The following is a 26,778-nucleotide window of genomic DNA, read 5'->3' as shown; positions in this document are numbered from 1 at the left end:
GTATTTGCACATATTCTTAACTTTTAAATAGGTAAATATTTCAGTAATTTCTTCCTTCAGTTTTTTTGATATCTAGGGGTCTTTACCCATTAGAAACAAAATAAAATGTATGTTCATGAATGCCTGCATATAAATGTAACCACCACAGTAAATTTAGAATATTGGTGTAATTTCAGTAAATGAAACAAAGAAATATTAAACTAGTATGGTGTTTTATGTCCCTTTAGGTAGACAGAAATCTTGGAAATCAAGTACCACCATAGCTCTGATGATATTGTTTTGTCTGATATTGTTTTGTATTTTTCAGTGACTATTAGATAAGAACTAAATTGAAAGTTGAGTTTGAAAATACCAAAGTGGATAGAGTAATAAATAATATTAAAAGAATTACAGTAACAAAAAAATATACTTAATGCTGCATAGCAGAACTGCAGATTTTGTCTAATATACCATGAGATTTTGCCACAATAAATGGAGAGAGGGAGAGTTCCCTTGTTTAAACTGTTGTTAATGTTCCAGCACTGTTGTATTGACAATTTACCCATTATCTGTTAGTTACAACACAAAAATGTTTTGCACTTCCTCAGACCCAAAGGCAAAGCATTTTGATTGTGCAGTGCAACGTTTTTTATTGTACTGGCTCTTTATGAGGAATATTTCAATACACAAGCTACATTTTCATATTTAATTGCAGTTATCACACTTTAGCCTGTGGCTATACATTTAATCAAGTAAGAAAACTCCCACAGACCTACTGTGTAGACAACCCCTGTAGAGTATGTTATGGAAACTCAGTCTTTATGAGAACAACTGATTAGTATCTGTGAATTCACTCTTCAGGGATAGTAGTCAGGATGATGCAAACAAAAAATGAACTTCCCTTGGGTAATCCTTAGCACTAAGGAGAGGCGGCATTCCAGAGATACCATGAGCCCTTTGAAAGTGTGGCCAGGTAACACCACAGAGAGCCCTTTTCTAGATGATGTCTTGGCTTACTATTTCCTGGACTAAAGTTCCCATTCAAGTTCATATGATGTGGACACTAAAAGAAAATAAACTCTTTCAAATCTGATGAAGGAAATTCTGAGAGGGAACAACCGGGAATGCTTTCTAAGATCAGCCTCAGACAACAAACCTGGAGTAAGTTTCAGGTTCCAGTTCAGGGCCGAAACTCAAGCTACCACATCCACTTTACAAACTGTCCTGCTACAGTCAACAGTATCAAGTGCATCTGATAGAAAACTTAGCAAAAACATCTGCTTTTCACCCGGAGTGACCTACTCTGAAAAACCCCACTATGTGTGCCAGTTCAAGGCCCCTGACCCATGTAAGGGTTACAGGTGAACCTAGAACTCCTTCTCATGGTGAGGTGGGTGTCTCCCAAGATATCTAATCCAAAGCTTTTAATTTGAAATACCCTGTTCCACTAACCCCATTTCCATATTCCTACAGAAAAAAACATAACTGTTCAGATGAAACATATTTAGACCTTAAAAGATGTATTCTTTTGGTAACATGAACTTTTTCCCTGACTTGTCACAAGGTGTCCACTTTTTCCCAGGTGATTTTCTCCAGAGCAGGGCTGTTCACAGTAAAGGCAGCTGTGGCTCAAAGTAGCAGCTGCCCTGATGATACTTTTCCTCTTTATTTTCCTTTGCATCTGCAGTTCTCATGGAAGATGCCACATGCTCTTCCACAAGAACTATGATGGTAGTCAGCTGAGGCTGGAGAAGAACATTATTTTGTGTCTAGTATTTACTTTAGATCAGTGCCAGCCCACTCTGAAAGCCTACCTTTATTTCCTCTTCAATGGTGTGCTTGGCTGAAGATTACTATTCCCCTACTTAGTAAAAAGCCTCCTGAATTGTGACAAGCATTTCAAGATAAATGCTTTTGAGTCCTACTTTTATCACAGTTTGAGTCCTAGCTTTATTTCCTGAATGGTACAGCTATACTCTAAAACAGTTTTTTCCCCTCAGCTATCTCTACACTCCTAGTTTAAACACCCACAGTTAATCTCATGCAAGCCTCTAGCTATTTTTTGGAAAAGCAATTTTGAAGCTAGCAATCCAGTCTCATTTTCCATGATTTTAAAGGAGGTAACAGATAATTTCAGACATGGGTAACAAAGGCAGGGAATGAGGAAAATGGGTGTCTCCTGTTCAGGGCTGCTGAGTTGCCATGTTTACAGCTCCAAGCAGGCTGCTGACCAGCCACAGCTCCATCTGTAAAATGATCCAGCTACTGTACTCTTGACTTTTGCAAGTTATGAGCAGCCACAGGAGATTGTGTAAGTGCTGGAGCAGCTGCAGAACCTTTCCCTCACTGAACTACTGAGGAGGCATGCCAGCTTGTTTGTGTGCTCCTCCACAACCTTTCACCTACTTTGGCTGTTTTGGCTGTACTGGGAGCCCCCAGCAACTTGACAGCTTGTGCAGCCACAGCGTCGGGTGACAGAAAGATGAGAACGGGAAGATATGACCTTTGTTTTTAATGCTATTTCTGTCCTTTTTTCCATGTAAAGGGCCACATAAATATTTAGAAAACAAATGTATCAGTAGGTTAAAGTATCAATCCAATTCCATAAATGCAGACCCATCTGCAGGCGGAGGGCGAGTGATTTGCCCTTGGTACTGCAGGAAATTTCATGAGGTGCTGTGAATATGACTCAAGCACTTGTCACCAGACTGCTCTGCTTACTTTCAAAACTTCCTAGTGCTACCATTAATTTCCACCCAGACTTACTGCTCCTTCTGGGTTATCATTTACCCTTCCTTACAGAAGCTGAATTAGAAGTTGCTTTTGTCCCCAGCAGAAACTGTTAGTCTGGTTCCATAAAAGAAAAATCTGATGATGTTACCTGTCCACCTGTTCACCAAACCGTCCCTCCTAAGCATTTTAATCAAATTTGAATAATAATCAATTCCCTACAAACTGTGTACAAACTAGCAGGTGGTTTAGGGAGGAGAGATTAAAATTTTGCTACACACCGGATAAAAGGGAGGGGAAACTCAACCAGACTCATTCTACTAGAGAGTAGCAACCACATCAGCAGACATCCCACATATTCTGGCTGGTCAGGAGAGGGCACTCATCCCAGCACATCCTATTGGGTCTCCAGCACTTGTTGGGTTAGGAAAAAGATCCTTACATTTTTGTCTGTCCCCACAGAGAAAAAGAAAGGGCAAAAGCAACCATGATACTTTTTTTCAGACATCAGTAACATGGTCAGTTATTACACAGGCTGCCTGACCAGGAACACAGCTCTGACCTCAGTACAGCACGCTGTGTCTCTGGCAGGGGCGAGGACACAAGGAACACGAGGCGAGAGACGGCTGATTGCAGTGGAGAGCTATTAGGAGACAAATGGACAGGAATCCAGGCTTCATTCATTCCACTCTTCTGGACCCATCTGTTGTGGAAAAAAGCAGAATGTTAATGCAGCTCCATTTTCTTAAGCATAGTCAGCAACATTACTGTGACCAAGCAACTGCAAGTGTTGCTACTGCCTTTTCAAAACTTGCCCCAGGGCAGTTCAGAAGAGGTAAGTTAAAATATCTAATCTGATGAATACTCCAGTTCAGAATTTGGCACTGCACTTCATAGCCATTGTTCTCTGACACCTGCACTTAAAAATGTCATGTGTTTCAGAAGGAAGGTGAAAGGGTGGTTGGAGAGGAAATAAAGTGAGAACACTGCTAAAGATAGGCGAGATGGAGGCATTATACGAAGTGGTTACAATTTTCACAGCCTAGTTCACCTGCATCTTGGCTGATGATGAATCCTCCTATATTGTTGCATTTGTGCCTAAAACGTAGCTGTCTTGCTCAACATTCAGGACATCCATAATTACTTCACAGACATATAGTTTATATATGCAAGAATAGAAATTAATGTTGGTCAGAACCTCCTGTAACATATAACCATCATACAAAGAGCAAGGAGCAAATCTGAATTATGAAGGAGACACACTTCTCTTAGAAGACCATCTGAGTAAAAAACCCTCAGTTGTTGTGCTGCTGATGTGTAAAATTCTTGTAGAAGTTTGTTTTGATTTGAAAAACACCCAGGTTTTGAGTTACTGGAGCCTTGTCCTTTTAACAAATGGGGAAGGCAACACGCTTCCTGTATTTCCTGCAAGTACAATTTTACCTTTGTTCACAGCTAAATTGTATGTAAGATATTTGTTCATACCTTAGTGCATATAACTACCAGGAAAACAATAAGAAAACAAGTTGCTGTAAAGAAAATTAATGCAAACAACAGAAATTGTTCTTAGTAGACTATTTCCCTACTCAGACTGCCCACAAACGATATTTGAGTTACTTATATTAAGCAGGCTCAGCAAACCAACAGATTAAATAAAGCATCTCATAGGAATAGAAATAATGACCTTATAAACTGCAACAACTGCCTGCTGCAGAGAACTTCCTGATCCAGATTTTATTGCAAAGAGTTAATTTTGAGGTCCCTGCTTGCCACCAATTAGTGGCTTAAGGAAGAGAGTGGAACTAAACAAAAGCTATCCTACATGTTTCATGGTTTAAACAAATTTGTATGATATTTTCATTTCTGTGACTCATCTGCAACTTGCAGTCAAACCAAGTTGAAACAGTCAAAAACAAATCTCAAATTCTTAATTTTTTAACTTCTGGAAAGGACAGGAAAAATCGAAGTCATTATATTTGCTGCTATTTGATGTCTAAATTTTGCTTCATTTCACATTTCATATGCCAACATTTAATCACTATGGTAAACCAGAATATATCTCATGGAAAAATAACAGAATAATTCTCCCAATAAAATAATAAAATAATAAAACAGGGAGCAATAAAATAATAAAACATAAAGTACAGCGGGAGTAGAACCATAAGTAGGGTTAACAGATATACTAGGAAGACAAAAATGAGATAAAGTTTAAAAAAAGTCTAATGACAAGCTAAAGTATTTTCCTATGTTTATCAAACTACATGCACAGCTTTCTTGTGAGGAATTTGATCTTCCTTCCCTTGAAAAAGAGTTTACATGTTTGTTTGTATATTGCATGTTTACATGTAATATATGCATATAAAATTGGACTGGAGAGTTGGATGCAAATATTAGGGCACAATTATTTTGTATTATTTTACTGCCACATGCTCCTGCTGTTACAGACCAAGTTTTTGGGTGTCAGAAAGCTCTCCCCTGACATTAATTCCATTCTTCCATGCCTTATGCAAACCCTGCCCTCAGTGAAGTGGCCTGGGGAAAAAGCCAGGCAGCACTGGAGATCCAAGCTCCTTCCCCAGCAAAGAGGAAAGGTGAGGGGGCTTTTCCCAGCTCGACTGTGACCCTGGGAGTTGAGCTATCCCTGAGAGCTTTGTGTCATCCCCTCCTTAGGTCAGCTCTTATGACAGTAAATAAAGGCCACATGCAGGCTGATCTGCGGCCAGTGCGTCACCAACACAGCTGTCCTCGGGTATTTGGTCACTATTAACCAGGTCACAGCCATGACCTACATGTCGACAACCTGAGGCTGGGATCTGATTTTGCTCCCTTTGCCTTTTGCAGCCGGCCAGCCGAACCTGGAGCTACGCTGTCAGTGCCAGCACTGCCAGCATCCCCTGTATGAGTGCAAACACACAATTGCCCCCTGTCAGTGCCAGCACTGCCAGCATCCCCTGTATGAGTGCAAACACACAATTGCCCCCTGTCAGTGCCAGCACTGCCAGCATCCCCTGTATGAGTGCAAACACACAATTGCCCCGTCAGTGCCAGCACTGCCAGCACCCCCTGTATGAGTGCAAACACACAATTGCCCCCTGTCAGTACCAGCACTGCCAGCATCCCCTGTATGAGTGCAAACACACAATTGCCCCGGGCACCATCGCGCCCCTCAGGCCGGGCCATGGCGCCGTGCACCGCTTCCCCCCGAGCCCTGGCGCCCAGTGGGTGCACAGCCCGCACAGGGCCGGACCCTGCAGTCCGTGAGGGGCGGCAGCAGCACGGCACCCCCACAGGTGGGCACGGCCGCCCTGCCAGCCTCGCCCTGCCCCTGCCCGGTGCACAAGGTCACCGCGGGCGGCGCAGCAGCAGCAGCCCCCGCTGCGTGTGCCCCCCGGCCCAGCACCCCTGGCACTGCCCGTGCCGCTGGCGAGGCGCCGACCAGGCCGGGCCGGGCACGGGGAACGCCGCCAGCGCCGTCACGAGGGGCCCGGGGGGCGCGGCCTGCCGGAGCCCCGCCCCCCTGCGATTGTAAATAGAGGCGCCACGTGAGGCCCCCCGCCACAGGCGAGGGGACGGTGACAGTCCCGGGTTCCGCGGAGCACTCGCCCTCTCAGCGATCGCTTACCTGCTACGCACCCGCCGGCCCGGCAGCGATGAAGGCCGCCCGCATCGCCCTCCGCAGCGCCGCCCCGCTGGCAGGGGCCAGCGCAGGCAGCAGCAGCGGCCGGCTGCCACAGGAGGTGGAGCAGTTTTCCCGCTTCTCCCCCTCCCCGCTCTCCATCAAGCAGTTGTTGGACTTCGGTGAGAGTCGGGGGGAGCGGAGGGAGGTCGGGGCTGGGGGGCAGCCCAGACTCGGAGGCTCGTTTCCCATGGAGGAGCGAGCCCGGGGGCTGCCGCGGGCGGGGTGCAGGAGCAGCGCTCTGCGAGACAGAGGAGGCGGCGATCCCCGCCGGAGGGGTCCGCGCTCAGTCGCGGCCGCCCCCCGGCTCGGCTGCCCAGCGCTAGGGCGGAGGAGGGGAGCGGGCCCGCCGAGTATTCCCAGCCCCGATGGTGGTGGTGACGGCGGGGAGGTCGCCTCGGCCGGGCATCCCCGGCCGCAGTTACCCGCGGCCAGGTGCCAGGGGCTGGAGACCTGCGGGTGCCGCCATCAGAGCTGAAGATGCGCTCCAGCACTGCTTCGGCGGTGTTCGGAGGGTGCGGGCACTGAGAGGGACATGGGCTGCGGGGCGTGTTCCTGCTCCGCGCACACGGAGGCGGGAGGAGCCATCCGGCGGAGCGAACGCGCAGTTCCCAGGTCCCGTTATCGCTCTGGCGGCTGGGCGCACATGATAGTGCCCGACGTCACCCCGGACAACCTCCTGTTTACAGAGGCCGGAGTGCTTCTTAGGGGATTACAATTAAGTCTCATGTCTAAATGGGAACTGGACAAGTACTCCGTCCAGGAACACGCTGTGTCTTACTGTCATGTAAACAGCGTTCTGCATAAACATATAACGCCTAACACTTAGATGAGCCGGCCAGTAAAAACCTCATGATTGCAGAGAAATAGAGTCCTGAAGTTTATGGGAAATCAGCAATCTGTATTTGTATTTTGAAGCTTCCTTAAACAAAAACTGTATTTTGGATTTATTCATAGGCTCGACTAATGGATGTGAGAGAACTTCTTTTGCATTTTTGCGACAAGAACTTCCTGTGAGGTTTGCAAACATCTTGAAAGAAATTGATCTTCTTCCTGATAAATTACTAAGCACTCCATCAGTAAAATTAGTAAGAAGCTGGTAAGTATGAACTGCTTTAATTCAGCATGCAACGTTACACAGCTTTGAGAATTTTGTTGTTACAGACTTTTTTGAATAGTAGAATCTATAACAAAATACAGTAGAAATACAGTTCCTTCATGAAATCTGAGTTGCAAGCTGTTACACACTTTCCTTTTCTAGCATACTAAAATTAAATTGCGAACGAATATGATTATATTGTTATCTTTAAAAAGGTATGGGGGGCAGGGAGTTAACAGTTTGAAATAGCAAATGGAGAAGGGAGAAAAGAAAACATGTTCTGTTTCCATACAGCATTACAGACTCTGAGACCCACACAGATGGGAAAACAGGCTATGTATTTTGATCTCTCACTGAAGGAGTTACTAACAGAGCTTCTATGCCAAAGTATATTGTCTTGACCTGTGCAGCAAGTGTTTGAAATTCAATTACCATAATCCCTGCAGTTGACACAGTGGTTGAATCTGATTTAACCTTGCTTACTGGCACAGTTGCATCATTTGCCAGGATGGCTGACATAAAGAGCAGAAGTATTAGAACCAGATCTAGAAACTCTTCTTAATACAGCAAACTGTTGTGCCTTTGCTGTATGCGTCAAGGCTGTCAAGATGTTAGTGCAAGCAGCTCAGCTACTTAGCTTCTGTTAAAGCTGATCAGATTTGGAAAAATTTTGCTTAAGTGGATTCCTGATTGGCATTGTCATTTGCATCTTCTTCTGAAATACATCTCTTCTAAAGAATTATAAGGGGATCTTGTGTACCTTAAGTGAGGGCTTAGATTTCTCTCTGGTGACAGGCACAAGAAAAGACTGAAAACTTCTGGAGTTCAGGCAGTCAAGAAATGTCCATCTGTCATTCCGTTGTTGGTTGTAACTTGGATATTTCAAAGATACTTAAAGCTCCTAGATGACTTGTTAGGACTAATGATGTGCACAAGACAAAGTATTTTTGATATTACTAGATCAATAAAAATCAAATTAATAGCATATATTTCTTATCTTCTTTTTCAATAGGTATATCCAAAGTCTAAAGGAGTTGATTGAATTCCATCAGAAAAGCCCAGATGACCAAAAAGTCTTATCTGAGTAAGCTTTTCATGTTTTTCTTTGAACTTTTTAGTTCACATTCTACTTTTCACAGTATATTGACTTTAGACTAACAGCCAAGATGGTCTGAATTTGATAATCTATCAGGAAGAGCTGAACATAGAACAAGCTGGTTGAAACCTCTGACCATGTCTAGCAGTACTGCAAATAAATGTGACCTGTTGCAGCCTAATTTCAAGGTCATATTGCCCCTTGAACTGTCATGACAGAGAAATACAGAAAAAAAAATTATCTGTGCAGTCATATCTCTGCTTTTTTCCAAGATGCCAGCTTGGGATCTTTTTCCTTTCCTTACATTTTCCTCTGCTCAAATAAATGAGTAAACAGGGGGTGAATTTGATATGGCTCATTATACCTTTTGTTTTAAAAATGCCAAATACTTCTGTGTTAGGTCAATAAAGAATTACTTTTAAAAGAGTAAAAAAGAAACCACACCATATTTTAGTATTAAGGCTGTTAAGCACTTATCTGTGCTGGTGCTAGATTAGATAATTACATTATACAAAGCTTGCTTCTATGTAGTCTGAGAATAATGTTCTAAAAAGATTTATTTTTTTTAACCTAGCTTTATAGATACTCTAATTAGAGTCCGAAACAGACATCATGATGTGGTTCCTACAATGGCACAAGGAGTAATTGAATACAAAGACACTTTTAAAGTGGATCCTGTCACCAATCAAAACATCCAGTATTTTTTGGATCGTTTTTACATGAGCCGTATTTCCACCCGGATGCTAATGAACCAACACAGTAAGTAGAAATTTTTACCTGAGAAGAAACTTCAAGCTAATGAGTACCATGTTAATGTAAACACTTCTTAAAACTGCTGGGGAACTGCTTTACATGATTTCGTGTGACACTCAAAAGTTAGAAACTGAATCTATCACTTAAGGAAGTAATGGGAAAACTTGTTTTCTAGACTACAGAACAATTGAAATAGCTCTTTTGTGGAATATGTAGGGATATCATTCTTTATGTCTGAAAAACCTTTAGATGTGAACTACAGAAAAGCCAACATAGTTTGCTGACAGTAGATAGTACTTTAACTCATAAAAGGCATAAACAATATTCAGTATTTTATGTAATTATATGTTGCAATCACACTGCATTAGTCTCAGTTTTGGGGCTTTTTTATAACCCAGTATTTGGGATTAAATGTTGTATTGTTCTCATGTCAAACAGCTCTTCTTTTTGATGATAAATCTGGCTCGGGGCACCCAAGGCACATTGGAAGTATTGATCCTTGCTGTGACGTTGTTGAAGTAGTGAATGGTGCGTATTCTCAGAGCTTTAATGTTTCTCTTCCTAATCAGTGTCTGTATCTGATTGCAAGCAGTTTGGGTAACCAGCTTCAGTTGTAGAGGATGCTTACTGGCTTTAGTCGAAATAGCTGAAAGCAGTCTAATCAAAGCATGAGCTTTTAGAGGACAGAATTTAAAATACAAAATAGCAGTAAAAAAACATGTTGGAGTAAGTCCTAGCAAGTGACAGATGAGGTAGGAGTTAAATTGTCTGAGGTGTTGAGATTGGCTTTACCAACTGGTAGATAACAGATGTATCAATTCCATACAATTATCAAACTGTACAAAGATTTGCTCATGCTTCTGTAATTGCCCCTTGTTCTCAATTTTTAGTGCACACAGTGGATGCAGTGTTATCATTCCCTTGAGACATATTCCAGACTTCGACTGTCGAGCACCTTAGCAGCTAAGGTTAAAAGCTGTATTCTGCCTTGCATTAGAATGAATTTTTGACAACATTGCTTGACATAATACTTCATATAATTTATTTAAATAATTATTTCAGATGCTTATGAAAGTGCCAAGTTGTTGTGTGACCAGTATTACTTGACATCTCCTGAACTGAAGCTTACTCAAGTGAATGGTAAGATAAGAGCCTATCAGTATCCAAAACTGAGTCAAAAGTCTCCTAATTCTGTAACCTTAGTGCACATACCAGTTGATCTGGCTTGGGGTAGTTCCTCTTCCATTTTCTATTATAGGCACCTCATTCAACCTCCCATGTTAGAATTCAAATGTTGGTGTATCTTAATCACAACATTTTTGAAGTTCCATTTATAAATTTGAGAAAAGTCAGACAAACTTGTATCTAAAGTAATATGAGAAGTTGCTAGGGAGGACCTCCATATCTGGAGTGAGGAACTGAGGCTGCTGACTGAAATGCTGGGTCTGGTCTGAGCTGCCTGCATGTGTCTGATGACAGCAGTCTGCTTAATGTTTGAAATCCTTTATAAATAAAAGGGGAATAAATATTTGATTTTTTTATTTGTTTATTTGAAAAGAAACTTATTCAGCAATTGGCAATTGTAATGTAAATACTGTAATGAATGCATAAAGCTGTTTGCCAGTTTTGGAGAGGGGAAAACCAAAAATGAAACTTGATTTATTTTTTTGTTTGTTTTGGCAACTTGCTCATTGTAAAATTTGGATACCATAGAAAAGTGTAATCACTCTTTTAAGTGTTTTTATTTTTCCTTTCCTTTAGGAAAAGCTCCAGGAGAACCAATTAGCATTGTATATGTTCCATCTCATCTTTTTCACATGCTTTTTGAGCTCTTTAAGGTATGTTAGTATAGACTGAGAGAGTGAAGTGGGATGTGGGATTGTGGCCACCAGTAGCCCTCTGCTTTTAGAGATTACATTTGCTGGTTTGCCCTGCTGCCTTTTCCATTGTGGAATGGACAAGGTATTTAAGGAGTAGTGAGTGCAGCTGAACTTCAGTGCTACCAACATGACATACAGAAATCTGGCATCCTTTAGCAACTGCCGAACTTTGCCCTTCTCCAGATACCTGTTGACTTTAAGGGAGTTATATTATTTAATTTACAGTGCCTGAGTTGATGTTGGGCAAGAATGTTGTAATCTTTCACTCAGAAGAGTCTTGGCTATGCTTAGATGCTGTAAATTGTTAGACCTCCTCTCACACCTTAAATGATGATAAATCTGCTCCCATTATGCCAAAATGCTAAGTGTGTCTCTTGGAAACCAGGCACTGATAGGAGCAGAGGATAATTTTGCCTCTGTGTAAAAGGGATATGGTTTGAAGTGCATGGATTCAACAACCTCTGATCACAGTAACCTTCTCTTCCATAGAATTCAATGAGAGCAACTGTTGAATTCCAAGAAAACAGTCCTACCCTTTCTCCAGTTGAAGTGATAGTTGTTCTCGGGAAAGAAGACCTGGCAATCAAGGTATTTTGTTGGCCTACTACAATGGACTTACTGTAATGTTTGATATTATACATGCACAGCTGGTTCTGTTAAAAGATCTGGCCTCTGAGAACAGGTTGAAGACACTGTGCATGAGCACAAGAGCATTCTCATGATGATATGAGCCTCCATGTAGAACAATTATCTAGCTGAATAGTAATGTGCTGCAAAAGAAATCTTTGCATTTATGACTGTTGGAAAGGTGTGTTCAAATAACAGCGTTTTAAATACCATTCTTAGTGCATGCTTGTTATTAACTTTGTTCTCTCTTAAATCAGATCTCAGACCGCGGAGGTGGTGTTCCCGTGAGGAAAATTGAGCGGCTGTTTAGCTACATGTATTCCACTGCACCAAGGCCAAACGTGGATGATTCTCGAAATACCCCTCTTGTAAGATACTTTCAATACTCATGTTGCAATTTTGTTGGTGTAAGTGTTGGTGGGTTAATAATGAAGCACTGTGTCCATCCTGCTGTTCTGTGGGGTATTCAAAGATTTACTGTGCCCCATAAGTATGAATTTACACTTTCTGAAATAGAATTTTAGTATTTAGCTTAGTGGACAAAAATATACTTTCAAAGGCATAAAGAAGAACATTACAACCTGAATCTAGCCCCCTCATTTTTTTCTTCCTGCATTACAATGACACTAATTTACTTTGTCCTCACTCTCCATTCAGTCCTCAAATTTACTGTAGATCATGGAGTCTTTCTGGAGGCAAGCACAACTGGAACAGTCTTTTAGATGATTATGTTTATATCCCAGTAGAAAGCTCATTTTACTAATCAAGCTGTACTAGCAATAACAAGGGAGGGAAAAATACTGAAATTTAATGTGCAAAAGTGGGACATATGTATAGACCCTCCCTCTTCCATGAAGACCTTTTTTCTTGTGACTTTGAGTTTTTAATGGTCAACTTCAGCATTCTCTATGAAACTGATTAGACATTTATGTTTTCTTCTAAGAGAAGAGGAAATTCAAAGGATTTTTTTAACAGCTTAAAAATCTCTGACGACTTTCCAGCTATTTAACTTGAAGCCATTAGAGCTAGTAAAAAATAATTAATTTTATATTGTACTTTATTTTTAGGCTGGCTTTGGGTATGGCTTGCCAATTTCTCGTCTGTATGCTAAGTACTTTCAAGGAGATCTAAATCTTTACTCCATATGTGGTTATGGAACAGACGCTATCATCTACTTGAAGGTATGTATTTAAATTTGGTTACATAAAAGATTACTACCCTTACTGCAGTGGGATAACTACTTGTTACCATTTTCAGGTAAATAGATTCTCTGCTCATGAGTAGCTCTTGTTTTTTCTTGAGAAATGACAGATTTAGTAACTGGTTTTTAACTGGTATCAAAAAAAGTCACTTAGCTTTAACTAATCTACTTGAATAACTGCTAGTGAGAACCCTGTTGGTTTTCAGATTGTGTTAAGGTGTTACCTACTTGTTCATGGAATACCAAATACTCAACGTGTGAGCAACAGATCTGGTTTGTTTACTCTGAAAACCAGAAAGTCTGTATAAACCAAATCCCTAAGGAGTCAAGGTGCTACTCAACATCTGCCATAAAGCCCCTCTGTTGGATTCAGATACCAGTAATTTTGAACACTGGGCATATAACTTGCACTGCTGTTTCTATAAGAAACCTGCAAACAATACTACATGTTCTTTTCTATTTTCTGTGCCTAATAGTGGGAAAAACTTGCTTTGAATGCCTCTTGCTAAACTGAAAACACTGAAGCACAATCAGAGCAGAAGTAGGAAAGGAAGAGACAGTTCAGCTATATATATATTACACTTCTGTTGAAAAATTTTCACTGGAATTTTGCCAACCAAAGTCCTTTTTCATGCATTCCTGGACTATCTTGAAAACATGTTAGAGGCTACTGCTTAAGGCCTGTGAAAAATGCATAAATAGGATGAGATGTTACTGCAGTTGTCCTACCAAATTACCCAAACCAATCATAGATACTGAAACACATAAACTACCACACCTATTGCAGAAACATTTGTGCAAATAACTTTGTTTTGTACTGTCACTGGCTTAACACTTTAGGCATGCTGAATGAGTTTTTGCTGAGTGACATTATTGAGAGATACTAACCTGTTCCTTCTTGACTTCTAGGCCTTATCAACAGAATCAATAGAAAAACTCCCAGTTTTTAACAAATCAGCTTCCAAGCATTACCAGGCTACCTCAGAGGCAGATGACTGGTGTGTCCCAAGTAAAGGCCCTAAGAATATGGCAAAGCAGAGTGCAGCTTCCTGAAGAGAAGCTGGTATCGAGACATCCCAGGGGATCAAGCTGGCTTCAAGAGCTGCATTTGGAAGTATTCATCTACCTTCAAACAAGCAAGTTTCAGGACTAGCAGAAGAAAAAGAAGATAAGGAGTATCATAAACATAGGCTATATGCACTGAATCTGAAGTGAATATCCACTGACTCCTGGCTGTGGACTTCAGGATGAGGAAAATAGGAGCACATATGTCTTTAAAGAAGAGCTGTGTATAGAGAAAAATCAAGCTATTTTTTTACTATGATCAAAGACTTGGTGTGGTAGGGGTGTGCAATTTTTAAATCCTGTTTAATGCTTGAATTCTTAATACTGACTGATAAACGAGTTATGCTGATGCATATTTTTCTGTTAGAATAGTTATCAGCAGTTTATCTTATTACAGAACTTCTCAGGTAGATAATTAGCATCCATACTTTAAAGTTGTATTTATAATATTTGGAAAAGATATACTTAACATGGCAATCTTGTAGCAAGATACAAACAGCATTCAAGTACAGCCTGACTGGAAGAGGGGGAGTCTGGGAGGTAGGGAGAAAGTGTTTGCCATATATAAGAAAGTCCCATTTTAAAAAAAAAAAGCTATTCCAGGAATAATTCTTAAGTGATCTTCATCATAAGTGATGCCTTGCTCTGTGAGTCACAGTGCTAGATATATTTTGTTAAACTGTTCATGGGAAATCAGCCAAGTAGGGCTTCTATGCATAAGGTAATGAAGAAGAAAATCAGGATATTTTTAAGAGCTACTGGAAAGAAATGGAAGGCTACTTGGTTGTAATAGCTTTAATGTTCGGTACATCTGGCCTTTGTCCCTGTATTCTGGAGATTGTGTGCCAAGTCAGTTAGGATTTTCCAAGAGCTGAAGTCAGACATTGCAAGTTGAACAGAAGGGTTTTGGTGATATGTATTGTATAAGCATGTTGTGAAGAACAGCATGTTTAAAACACAGTCCTGTGGTTTGTATCTGTTGTGCTGTTAGATTAGTGGCTCAATGCACTAAACCAAAATTGTCTTTTTCAGATTGTCAAATCGTCAATTTCAAACTGTCACAATGCCATTTCAAATTGTCAAACTTGCAAATTGTCTTTTTCAAATTTGTGTTGGACCACATCAGCTCAAAGATGTACATAGGGAATCTGTACCCTGAAAGCTGTTTCAAAATGTAAACAGCACTGAAAACTACTGGAAAGCTTTTATGAAGAGAAAAATAGGGGGAAATCCCACAGGAAAAATGCCAGTGGGAGGGAGTTGTTCAGAAAATGTTCCATTCTCAATAAGCTTCTTCCTTGCCCATCTTTGTGTGTTTTCACTTTTGTAAGCAAGGTAGACTTTAACAGATGCTAAATTGTTGGATGTTGCTAAGCTGGCCAGTCAAAAGTTCATCAGGGCTGTAGAATATTACTTGAATTTTTTTTTTTTTACTAATTATCATATTATCTTCTGTTTATATGATCCTTTGCAAAAAGTTACAAATACAGTAAAACATCCTGCTCAGTATGACAGTTTTCTATTAGAGATTTCTATTTGTAGGGCAGAAAATGACTCCATATTCCACTGTGAATCTAAAATGGTTTTTAATAGGAAACTACCTTTGCATTCTTGAAGTCCTGTTGAGATATATTTCTCATTGAAAATAAAATATATTTTGATATGCCTCATTTATTTTAAAAACTAATTTTAGATGTATTAATGATAACTGCTGAGCATGATGATCTTAGTACTGCATCTAGGCTGTTTTTATCCTGGTGAATAAGCTCCAGTCACCAAAAGTCACCACCAGATCATGCATCTGAGCTCAGCTCAGTGAATGATATGGCTAATAAAAAGGAAATACCTTTGTATAGAATATACAGGTATAAAAAGGCTGCTTTCACCATCATAAAGTGATTATTTGTTGATTTTTGAATGGAATACAAGGTTACAAACACATACCAAAATAGTCATTGTTGTCAAGTACACACAATTTATACCTATCTGTCTGCATCCAGTGATGCTTGAACCTGAGTTATGATCTGATGGTACACTTGTAACACAGCTGCATTACTAACTTCAGTTAGTAATTTCTGTTTCAAAGCAGCTGAGGCACATATGTGCTGCAAAAATGTTTGTGATGCTGCTTGCAGAGCAGAGCTGTGGAACATTCATGATGCAGGCAGAGGTTGTGAAGCACTTAAGGAACACACATGAAATCTGTGTGGTATCTAGGCTATCTACCTAGATAAGACAGCACCTTTTCCAGCATTCACTGACTTTTTATTCTGAAAGCAGAGCTGTAATTTTAAGTCTTTAACTTGGATGTAGATGTTGAAATAGTTTTATAATAAAATGTTTTAAATGCTTGTCTGTGTCTTTGTTTTTTAAGTCTGATGCAAGCAAGGGCTTTTTATTTTAAATCTTAGGAAATGGAGTTGAGAAAAACAACACTCATACCATGTCAAGTACAGCAGGGGGGAGAAACACTGTAAGAATGATTTGCTTATGTTTGATGTTGTATTGGTTACACAGAGAGAGGTTACACAGTACCTAAAATCAGTGCATCACCTTAGCCATGTCCTTACTCTTTTTAATTAGGAGGCTATTCATTTTGAGATGAGAACTGGGAATGTTCCATCAGTGTGTGTTCTACACTCTAAAATAGTTGGTTTTTGTTCAGTTTTGAAGAGTGTGAAAATTGACTAAGAAAAAAAGACATCCATCACTGGCTTTATATCTAACAAAAAAGTTTTCCCACAGACTAAAGGGATGGCTGTCTTTCAGCTCTGAAGCAATGGGACAGCTGGCTTTTCATAGCTGGTGTGTAAGAAAATGGTAGTGATCTGATGGTGTCATGACCCAAAAGTCCTGTACAACTGGTGCTTTAGCAGACTTGTGTTGGCTTGGGGCCATCTTGCATCTCTCTTAACTTTAAGAAGATAGAGTAACTGTAAAAATATACATATATACTTTACCTGAAAGAGGAGAGGTAAAAACCAGCCTGACTCCAGGTGTCTGGCAGCAAGTCTGAAAATGACAGCCTGACAGACAGTGTACTGAGTTTACCTTCCTTAACAATGAGAGTTTCACCTTCTTAAGGGTTTTGACTCATAATGCCAGGGAAGCTGATTACATGACATCCCTTTTTTGAATTTGCAGTTATAGAAATGTACCACTCTGACATATACCAGTGTGCCAGGTATGTTGGGAGAAACAACCCCAAACTAAAATACACCAGGGACTTCAATAAACTACTACAGCAAACAAAAGGAAACCAACAACAAAAACACCCATTTGTTTTCCCATCATTTTTACCATGCTGCAGTCTCTATAGACAGGACTTGCATATTTCCTGTCAGGTTTTTCAAAGCAGAAATACACATACATGCATTCTATACCTTGCCTATGGCAAGCTTGGGATCAAGGGTGCCCCAGTGCAGCAGGATGGACCCAGCTGCTTTCTGTGCAACTCCCTGTTGAGCACACAGCCCCAGCAAACCCAGGACTCCCTGCATCACACTGTGCACAGACCATCAGTCCCAGCCAAGCTCCTGCAGTCTAGAAGGCAAAATGTGGGGTTTTTCCTTCTCCTGCACAAGTCCAGTGGGTAAGAGGCCATGCACCAGCTCTTGGTCACTTTGTGGGGCTGGCTTGTTGCTGGTATGTCAGGGGGGCACTGACATCAGCACATTTACCCATGGCTGGAGTGTTCTGGTTTCACAGGAGATAAGCAGGTGTTGCACTTTTGCCCTTTGCTCTCTGATTGGGACCTTACACAGCCAGGTTCCTGATGTCAACAGAAACCACGCCAAAGCACCCTGTGTTTTCTCTTCCAGATCATTAGCTAAAAAGTGTACACTGATTGCTGGTTAGTGTTAGGGGTGCCTTGGGCACAAAGCCAGATTAATCTCCCTGGAGCCTTGATACACAGTTGTTCATTATCATCATTTCCCTATCACTTAACCAAGTTTTTAAATCCGCCAGACTTTGCCCTTTACATGCAATAATGTCCTTCCCAAAGAATTATTACAAAACAAGCTTTGCTATCTTTGATGAGAAACACTACTGGACTGGGAAAATAGTTAGGTCTTTTCCCTCCTTATGGCAGCAATGATGACTTTAGAGGATTATGTATAACACCAAAGAATTTTTTGCCTTTAAGTTCTTTAGCCATTTGTCAAACAGGAGGCAGAACATGGCAGTTAATGATCCCTCAGCTCAGCTAATTTTTGGGGGTGGGGATGGCAAAGAATAAGGAGCACACTTCTGCATTAACACCTTTGGGTTTGTTTTTCCCAAGAACTGACAACACAGTTTTAAATGCCTATGTCCTGACCCTGTATTACAGGCCCTAAGGTGGCTTTGCACATCTGTGCTGTTGTACATTTGGACAGAATGACTGACTCAGTACCTGGCTAGATGTTTCTACTCCTCACAGTCAGCAAGGAGAAAGGACATGTTGGTAGGCAGCTTCAGTCAGTCCTGCTTCTCTCCACTCACCTCACAGGGAAGAAAGGGCAGAAATACCCACAGGCAGTCTTAATTCTTCCTTGCAATCTCAAATGTTGGGTATCAAAGCAAGTAGCTGGAACACAGTCTTGGCTCTTTGGAATATCCTGAGGGCTCTTAATAATGTAAGATTTTAATATAAACAGAAAAATATGTATGAGAGGCATGTATGTATATGTATGATCAGGAGCTGCTCCTCATCAGCTCTCCTCAATATTCCTCCTGCAGCTATGAAAGAAAATCAAAGCAGAGTGCAACAAATTGGCCCATGTAAAATTAGCCCAATTTCCCTGTGTCACATTTGCTTTGCAGTTCCTCATAGGAAGAGGAAAGAAAGGAAAGCATCTGATTTCCTGCTGTGTGAGGGGCACAGCCTTGAGGAATGAATCTCACTGCCTTCCTGGGAGTCATGGCCAATTGAAAATGCAGAGAGAACTGTGATGCAGGAAACACAGCAAGAGGTGTGACCACCAATCCCACTATTTTGAGCTGCCGAACATTCTCCTGGAATGTGACAGAGGGTTTCTAGTTTAGAACAGGTATGCTTTAAGTTACATTAATGTGATACAGCCCTGTCTGCAAGCCTCAAATAAGAAAATAAAATAAATAAATTAAAAAAAAAAAAGACACTTGTTTACATTGCTGTTATAGGTTGGGCTTTCTGTACTTTGTCACATCACTGGACTGGGCCTGAAAGCTGAGAACCTTGGCATGGGATTGGGCACGCCGAGTACGACACCTTATCATGGCACTGTGTACATGTCTGTGTGTGTGCTGAGGTGTGAGCTGGATATCACAGCTGCCTCTCATGACCAGTGTCAGGGTACCCAGAGAACTCCAGAGAGCTCTTCTGAAACAGACACCTACTTCTGGTGCCTGAATGCTGGTCCTGTCTCCAGTGGCAGAGTTAGCTGACTGTAATGGAGCCCCAGACACGGGGGCACCTCTAGGCACCTGTATTTAGATGGCTTCAGCTGTGAGCTGGCTCCCAGCTCATTCAGTGACCTAAAAATAGACACCCAGTCCTATATGAGGCAGGCTGGAGTACCCTTCCTGTCTCTCATCTGTCACTCTGGAAGACAGAGGTCTTCCACAAGTCCTTTGTCATGCTTGCTAGTCCCATGCAAATACCTTGTATGGGCAATCCTGGCTTTCTAAAGCATCAGTGAATATTTATGTTTAGGTAAATGACTCAAGCCATCTTACTAGTTCTGTGTTGTTGTGGGAAATTGGAAATACAGAGCTCAAAATTACATTGCTGCTGTGTCATTGCTGGCCAGGGTGGGTATATAATGGAAAATCCCAGACAATATTTATTCTGCAGCAAATGCCAATGGGATCACTGCAGATGAGCTGGCTGCTGGCACAAACTGTGTCAGCCTGGAGCTGCCTCTTGCAGCTTGTCATCAGTGACACTGCTGATCTGGCTGGGTTTGGGACTGGTCCTAGGGCCACATGATTGGAGGACACAGCATGAGGCTCATCACTCTGCACCCCACAGGGCAGCAGTGCTGCCAGACAGCTCTGAGCCATGCTCACTACTCCTGGGACAGCCAAATACCAATTGCTGAGCAGACCTTTTACAGAAACTTAGGAGCTAACTGTAGCTGATGCTGACTGTTAAATGCCATGAGGAATATGGATAAATCAGATGCACTGATAGCTCTTTTTTGTAGTGTTTATTCCTTAGAGTGGTTTTCTCTTCCTAGCAGCTTTACTGCCCACAACACCCTGGGTTGATTTTTAACAAATTAACTGGAAAACAGGTTTGAATACCTGCCAGGGCTACTTGTCTCCTCCAATCCCTGTGGCGTGGAGCAGAGTTAGTAACAAGCATTGCAAAGACTATTGGTGCCCAGTGTCACTCCCCTACTCACGAAGGGCATTACAGGTGGAATTCAACCTTCACACAGGGCTGGATCAGATGGTTTGGACCACTCTCAGTGTTACCAGGCTTGTGTCAATGCCTCACAGACCACAGCAAGCTGTTTGCTCAGGCATAAAACTATGTTTGTGTTGACACTTGTTTCTGCTTAGTTAGGGCCTGTTATAAAACCTTCTGATCTCAACTTTCCCCTGCTTCTAATCAGCTTCACCTCATGTTTTACATAAGTACACGATGAAAAAAATCTTCATTTTCAAGCTCTGGCCAGGGACACCTGAAGTTTTCATTATTCATGTTATTAATGGAGATGCCCAAAAATCTGCTGATACAAATTCATTCATGTGCTTCTCCTCCATGGCCTTGCCCTCTTGTTCCTGTGTTCTTCCTAATCCTCCTACTGATGCCTGGCTCTGCATGGTCTGAGCCTATCTTCTGTAGCCAAAGGATGGGAACAGTCCTTTGGAGACATGTCACAGTTCCAAAAGCTTTTGATGATTTTTCAAGGCCACTGGATGGTCAGTTCACTTGAGGAAAAAAATCAAATTTTAACACCTTCTGCATATTCCTAGGCTAAGAAGAACAACATCTTCTTACATAGATGTTGTTTTAAATTGCAACATCTATGTAAGAACAGCTGAAACGATGGCAGAATTATTCACTGGAGTGTTATAAACTGATGCAGACAGACCTTGGAAATTATATTTCAGTGCTCAGGGCTTCCTGAAAGAGATGTTACCATCCTTCTCCAACGGATTGTTCTTGCCTTTTCCTTTGCAGCAGAATGATTCTCCTCAACTCTGAGTATTGATTTTAAGGCAGAGGATTTGTTTTGACTTTAAATCTGAGCTATAGTAGTCGAACAAAGCAGAGAAGAACTGGGGATCCTCCCAGTTTTAAAGGAAAAAGGTCTACCCTTATCAGGGGGCTGTTTCAGAAGAGGGTGGTTTCTTTTCATAAGAGTAGAAGAAGATTCCAGCAATGCTGTTGACACTGAAAGAGGAAAATAAATGTTTTTCAGCATTTCTTTAAAGTGTATTTACACTGGAAAGCTTGGGAGTTTTAAATAATGTAAACAATTCTAGGAGAATAACAGTATATTGGTGTAAATTACAGTAAATTTTCACTTATAGAAGTATTTTTTTACTGTAGATTAGTAAAAAAATAATAGAATAATAGATTCAGAAGCAGCTATTCAGTTGATCTTATATTAATAGTGTGTGAGCACGGAATACAGAATATAGAGGATGCATCAATGGGTTGTCTATAAGCATATCTGAGAACTGTGGATCAAATTTGATCGAATTTCCTGCTCTTTTCTGTGATGTTTCTAACATATGCTAACTCTTTTTCAATTGACAAAGAGTGTTGTATAGTGTGGGATCAACATATTAAACAATATGATAGTAGTAATAATTCACCTTTAGACTTCACATCATATCCAGTGAAATCTGTGACAAGCTTCCTGTTGACAGCAGTGAATGGTGGACAAAGCCAAAACAGTTTGAGGTGCTGATCTGTAGAAGAGACACACACACCCCTAAAGGTCTCTAGAAAACAGCAAGCAAACTAATTTTTAAGTCTTTCAGGGTGCAAGAGCAGACAAGAGGTTGGCCCCACTCTATTACCTGCCATGAGATCTGCAAGATGCCACTCATTGTGCAGGAGGAATTTAAAATCAAGAGCCACAGCTAGGAGAGGCAGATAAGCACATGACTGACATTTAGACCTTCAAGATATGTTGAACATAAATGTGTCTATGCACATTTGGCCAATTTAAATACACTGAACTGGCTGACAGCTCTGGCTTCAGCTCATCCTCCTTACTTAATGCAGTACAGCCCTTATACTGGAGAAGCTTGAGATCCAAACACCCCTGAGAGAAGGAGGTCAGCTCTCAGCCTCTCTGTTCAAGCCAGGTGAGACCAAAAGCCCTGATAGGTGCTGCAGAAGTCTGGGTGCAGAGACACCATTGTGTCTGAGGTGTAAGTGTGTCCCTGTTCCACAAAGTGGGCAGTTTGTCCTTGCATCCCCAGCCACCAAGAGCCCCACTGAGATAAAGGGGTTTGCCCATGCCTGGAGAGAGAGGGACAGAACTCTTTAACAGCACATGACAGGGACTGGCCACAGCTTGTGCTCATTTCACACAGCTGAGGCTTTTTTAGAAAAGGATTAAGAGTGTCCAAACCCCAAACAATGTGAGGGCCTGCCTCAATACGCCTGGAAGATTATTCCAGCTGTTTGGAGCCAGGTACCTAAAAAAGCAAAGCTTGCCTCCCATAGTTAGTGGAGCTCCAGTCACATGGACATGAATAGCTTGGTTTAAGCAGAGGGCAGACTGGTAGATAGTGCTAGATAAAAGGATACAAAACAGCACTGTAAATAAGAAATGAACAATTATAAACCTTTAAAATACTCTTCAGGAAACCCATGGCTGCTGTCTGCTGCTAGCTGCTGGATCTTTTGTTCCACTTACAGCTTTTCATCCTTTTATTTCTTTTATTTTCTATTTTTTTTTTTTTTCAGGACAAACCCTGGCTGCATACATACAGCACAGCCCGCTCCAGCCCGGACTGGAGGCATGGGAAGCAGCGGTGCCTCTGGCTGCTGTTCTGGCAGCTTCCTGAGCCAGGGGCAGGGAACCCACGGGCACAGCGTGTTCCCTGCTGGCTGCGCTGGAAGCTTCAAAACATGTTTGTGTCGAGTCAGCAAGAACCGCCCACACTGGTCATGCCCTGCCCTCTCTCCAGGCTGCTGGAAGGATCTGTGTCAAAGTCCAAGCCCACATTTAAGTCTGTTCCAGGTGTTACCTGCAGTTGGCTCCCGCCTGCCCAGAGTCACTTGCCCAGCATCTCACCAATGCACCCAGGTCACCTGAAAGTGAAGGGCAGACAGGGCTGCCTCCCTGCCCCTCTCCCTGCTCTGTGTTGGAAAGGGCAGCTCTCCCTGTGCTCTCCCTGGTGGGTTCCAGCAACTGGGCAGAACTCTGTGCCATCTGATACCAAACCCTTCCAGACTCACAGCACGGCCAGGCAACAGCAGACAGTGTGTCCTGGTCAGCTGAAAAAGGAGTCCTCTCTTTGATCTTCCACAGACAGCATGCACCCCCTGTCAAAGGCTTAAAGGGACACCAAGTGCATGGCTCAAGTACATCTCTGAAGCACAGTGTGGGGTACCCTGCAAGAGGGGACCATGGCAGCTGTAGCACAGCATGTCAAGTGCTCAGTGGAGTTTCAATCAGCTGGAAATTAAAGCAGGAGAGATTTGGGATACAGAGACCTGCAGCATTCAGCTCTCTGAGCTGTGTCAGGGTCTCTTGGATGCCTCCATCCAGCCTTGCTAATGCCACCTGTGTGCCTGTGATGGGGCTGCGTCTGTTTGCCCATTGTTGAGGTTCCCTGAAGTGCAGGAGAAAATGGTTGGGTTTGCCTTGACCTTGCAGTCCTGCAATGAAAGCTGCTCTGCACAGAGGGGCTGCAGCCCACACTGGGGGCTTGGGAGTCCTTGGTCCCTTGGATGTGCCTGAGGGGGAAGAGCACACAGGAGCATTGTGACCAAAGGGAGTCTTGTGTTCATCGTAACACTGTCAGCTTCACGTACCACAAGTCATAGTTCACAGCCCTCAAAATGCAGATTCAAGTTGTTAAGAAAACAATGTTTAATCCTCTCATTTAATATTAGATTTCTTATTTTGTTTTTCTAATTTGCTGTTGAACTTCACCTCCAAATGTGCATGCCAACTCTCCCAGGTTTATTGTGACACTGACTATTCACCATGTGAAAATCTACAATATCAGTTCTAATTCTAATGCCAGTTCTCCCCTTTCTCAGTTCTTCCCCCCACACCATTTGGACAGACTGAGCTCCTACCTCTCCTCTGCACAGTTCCCTGCCACATCTGCCTGTTTCCATCCACCAGACTGAACTGTCTTGGCCAGGGTAAGTTGCAACCACTGCTCCAGCAGTGCAAAAAGAAGCTGCCAGAAATAAATGGCTTTGTGAACAGAGGCTTTGCTGATAGACTTCAGACCTTTAGAGCATCCTGCTGTCATTAGAAGCCAAGGTCACTGGTTTGTATTTCCTCCCACATCACTGGAGGATGCAAAATTTGATTTCATGAAAAGCTGGCAGAATAGGAAGTCTTTGTCATGTTTCTGACTGCAGAGTAGAAACCTCCTACTATGCTGGCAGGTGAAAAGTGTGAGCACAGCTCAACTCAGCCTGTCCCACAAAATCCATCCAACATTTGGGTTTCATCCATCCACCATAGGAATGAGGGGCATTTGAGAAAAGATTTCATTCCAGCAGACTGAGAAATGAGTAAGTTGCTGTGGGTAGGAAATCCAGATGTGGTGGAGGATGGCACAAACCTGCAGAACCACAGGGGTGTAGAGGGGCAGTGGCTCTGCTGCTGCCCTTGTTAGAAAAGGGTGTAGTGAAAGAATTGCAGTGGGGGTCAGGCCCTATGTCATGTGCCAGAGGCTATATAGCCAGGAAGGGGAGGAGAAGAAATCAGTGAAATTCTCTGGATTTATGGTGAAGGGAAGGACAGGGCTGTGGAAGAAATGGAGCCATATGACAAACTGAAATAAGAATTTCCAGCAGGGTGTAGTTCAGAGCTGCTGCTGCCACTCCACGGTGTGCTCACCATGGATACAGGCTGGCAGTGTGTTCAGTTCAGGACAGCCATGCACTTTTCTCCAGCAGGGAACTTGGAAGCAGATGGATACACTCACCTGAGAGCTGGCTCAGCCATTGGGAGGTAGGTGTAATTCAGTGGACTCTGTTGCCACTGGGTCTTTTGGGCCAGCTTTATGCTGCATGAATGTTAAAATCCCTACATTACTTTTTGCCATGAAATGGCTTTGCCCTGACTGCAGTGATGTCACTTGCCAGCACTTTCCAGCCTGCTGTGTGCTTGTAGCCAGCTCAGGCACTGCCCTTCAGCAATGCCTGAGTTTTCATACTGTATGAACCAATGGACATATATTAATAAGGCCCACAACTCTGTCCCCTCTTTTGTAGCATATTATAAAGTAGACTTTCTGTAAGTGTTCCTGCTCTTTTTTTCCTCAGACCTTAGCAGTTTTTATTTATCCTTACTTCATAACCAAATAGCAATTTTTATAAAGTGACCAAGAATAAGTAAAAATCCCTATCCTTGGCCAGAGCTGTCTGGATTCAACCCCCTTCCTTCCCACAAACAGCCAGCAAGCTCATGGCTATACTGAGGCAGTGCAACTCCCCACTGACAGTTACTATTGACATAAAATAATTCAGTGCTGATTGCAGTACCCGCAGCCTGAGCAGCCACATCAATTGCACTGTTACAAAGTTAAGCATGGTTGACTCAGGCATTAGGCAGAAGGCTGATACCAGCATCTCTAGTCAGCCCCAGCTTGAAAGAGCAGAACTGGGTGGTTTTTCAGTGGAATAAAAATCATCACAGGCCCAGTGTTCTCATTTCAAATGCCTTAATTGTAATTTACCAGCACTCCATAGGGTGCCTCTGCAAGGTGAAGGGCAACACAAAGCTGCTACATGTTAAAAAAGAAAAAGTTAACTGTGTATTAAAATCAAACAGGTCATTGGAATGCATGATGTCCACTGTCACTCCTACACTTTGTGTCCTATGAAGCTTAAGATGTATTTGGAGAAAGAGTCAGAAACAAATTTCTGAGCAGCCAACAGATTTCATCTGACAGTTGCTGCATGCAGCAATCTTTTCTAACCCACTCATCTGCTGTGCCAGAGGTCCCTGCCTCTCTACAAAGAGAGACAGTGGTAGATCTTTCCACTGCTTTAATATAACTCTTGGGGAGGTTAAGATGTCAGACACTATCTAGGCTTTGGCATCTCTGCTAACAGTATGTTCTGCACTGTCGTTTAGTAGAAAAGCAAACCCTAGGGATTACAGGAAATTCTACTGGCATATCCTGAAAGTAAATGGAAATATTGCTGTGTCTGACCCATGTGTATCTTGAAGTGTTACAGAAAAAAACAGCAGCCCTTCAAGAGCCCTGAAAACCTTCCAGCACTGAAAACCTGGCATGCCTCTTTGTCCTCTGAGAGATTAATAAAGATATATAATAGCATAGACCACCCCAGACTGTTTCAATCTTCCCTTTCATCTCAAAGACTGAACTCTTGTATGTTTAATTTAAAGGTATTTGTCCCATGAGCAAAATCTGCTGCCAGAAGCATTAGTGGTTTTTCAAAGGACGTTCCTTAAATATGAATGAGCTGAGCCCCTGTGATCACCCTAATTGATCCAGCAGTGCTTGCAGCTAAAAGTA

The 26,778-nt window shown here is 42.2% G+C and overlaps 1 protein-coding gene and 1 long non-coding RNA gene across 2 annotated transcripts; one reads left to right on the top strand and one right to left on the bottom strand.

The window, feature by feature from the left end:
- Positions 1–2,476: 2,476 nt before the first annotated feature.
- LOC143693537 (uncharacterized) lies at positions 2,477–6,471 on the bottom strand. The gene is made up of 2 exons (XR_013181300.1): positions 6,332–6,471; positions 2,477–3,412 (listed from the first exon to the last, which is right to left on the bottom strand). It is a non-coding gene; the product is annotated as an uncharacterized LOC143693537 (long non-coding RNA).
- PDK4 (pyruvate dehydrogenase kinase 4) lies at positions 6,360–16,457 on the top strand. The gene is made up of 11 exons (XM_054641571.2): positions 6,360–6,507; positions 7,343–7,484; positions 8,497–8,568; positions 9,155–9,339; positions 9,772–9,861; positions 10,396–10,473; positions 11,095–11,171; positions 11,703–11,801; positions 12,098–12,208; positions 12,908–13,021; positions 13,951–16,457. The coding sequence occupies exons 1-11, from the start codon at positions 6,360–6,362 to the stop codon at positions 14,092–14,094; spliced, it is 1,260 nt and encodes a 419-aa protein (XP_054497546.1). The 3' UTR covers positions 14,095–16,457.
- The last annotated feature ends 10,321 nt before the right edge of the window (positions 16,458–26,778 follow it).

Source organism: Agelaius phoeniceus, chromosome 1, assembly GCF_051311805.1.
Source record: "Agelaius phoeniceus isolate bAgePho1 chromosome 1, bAgePho1.hap1, whole genome shotgun sequence".
Classification (NCBI taxonomy): domain Eukaryota; kingdom Metazoa; phylum Chordata; class Aves; order Passeriformes; family Icteridae; genus Agelaius; species Agelaius phoeniceus.
This window is presented reverse-complemented; position numbering and strand designations above follow the sequence as displayed.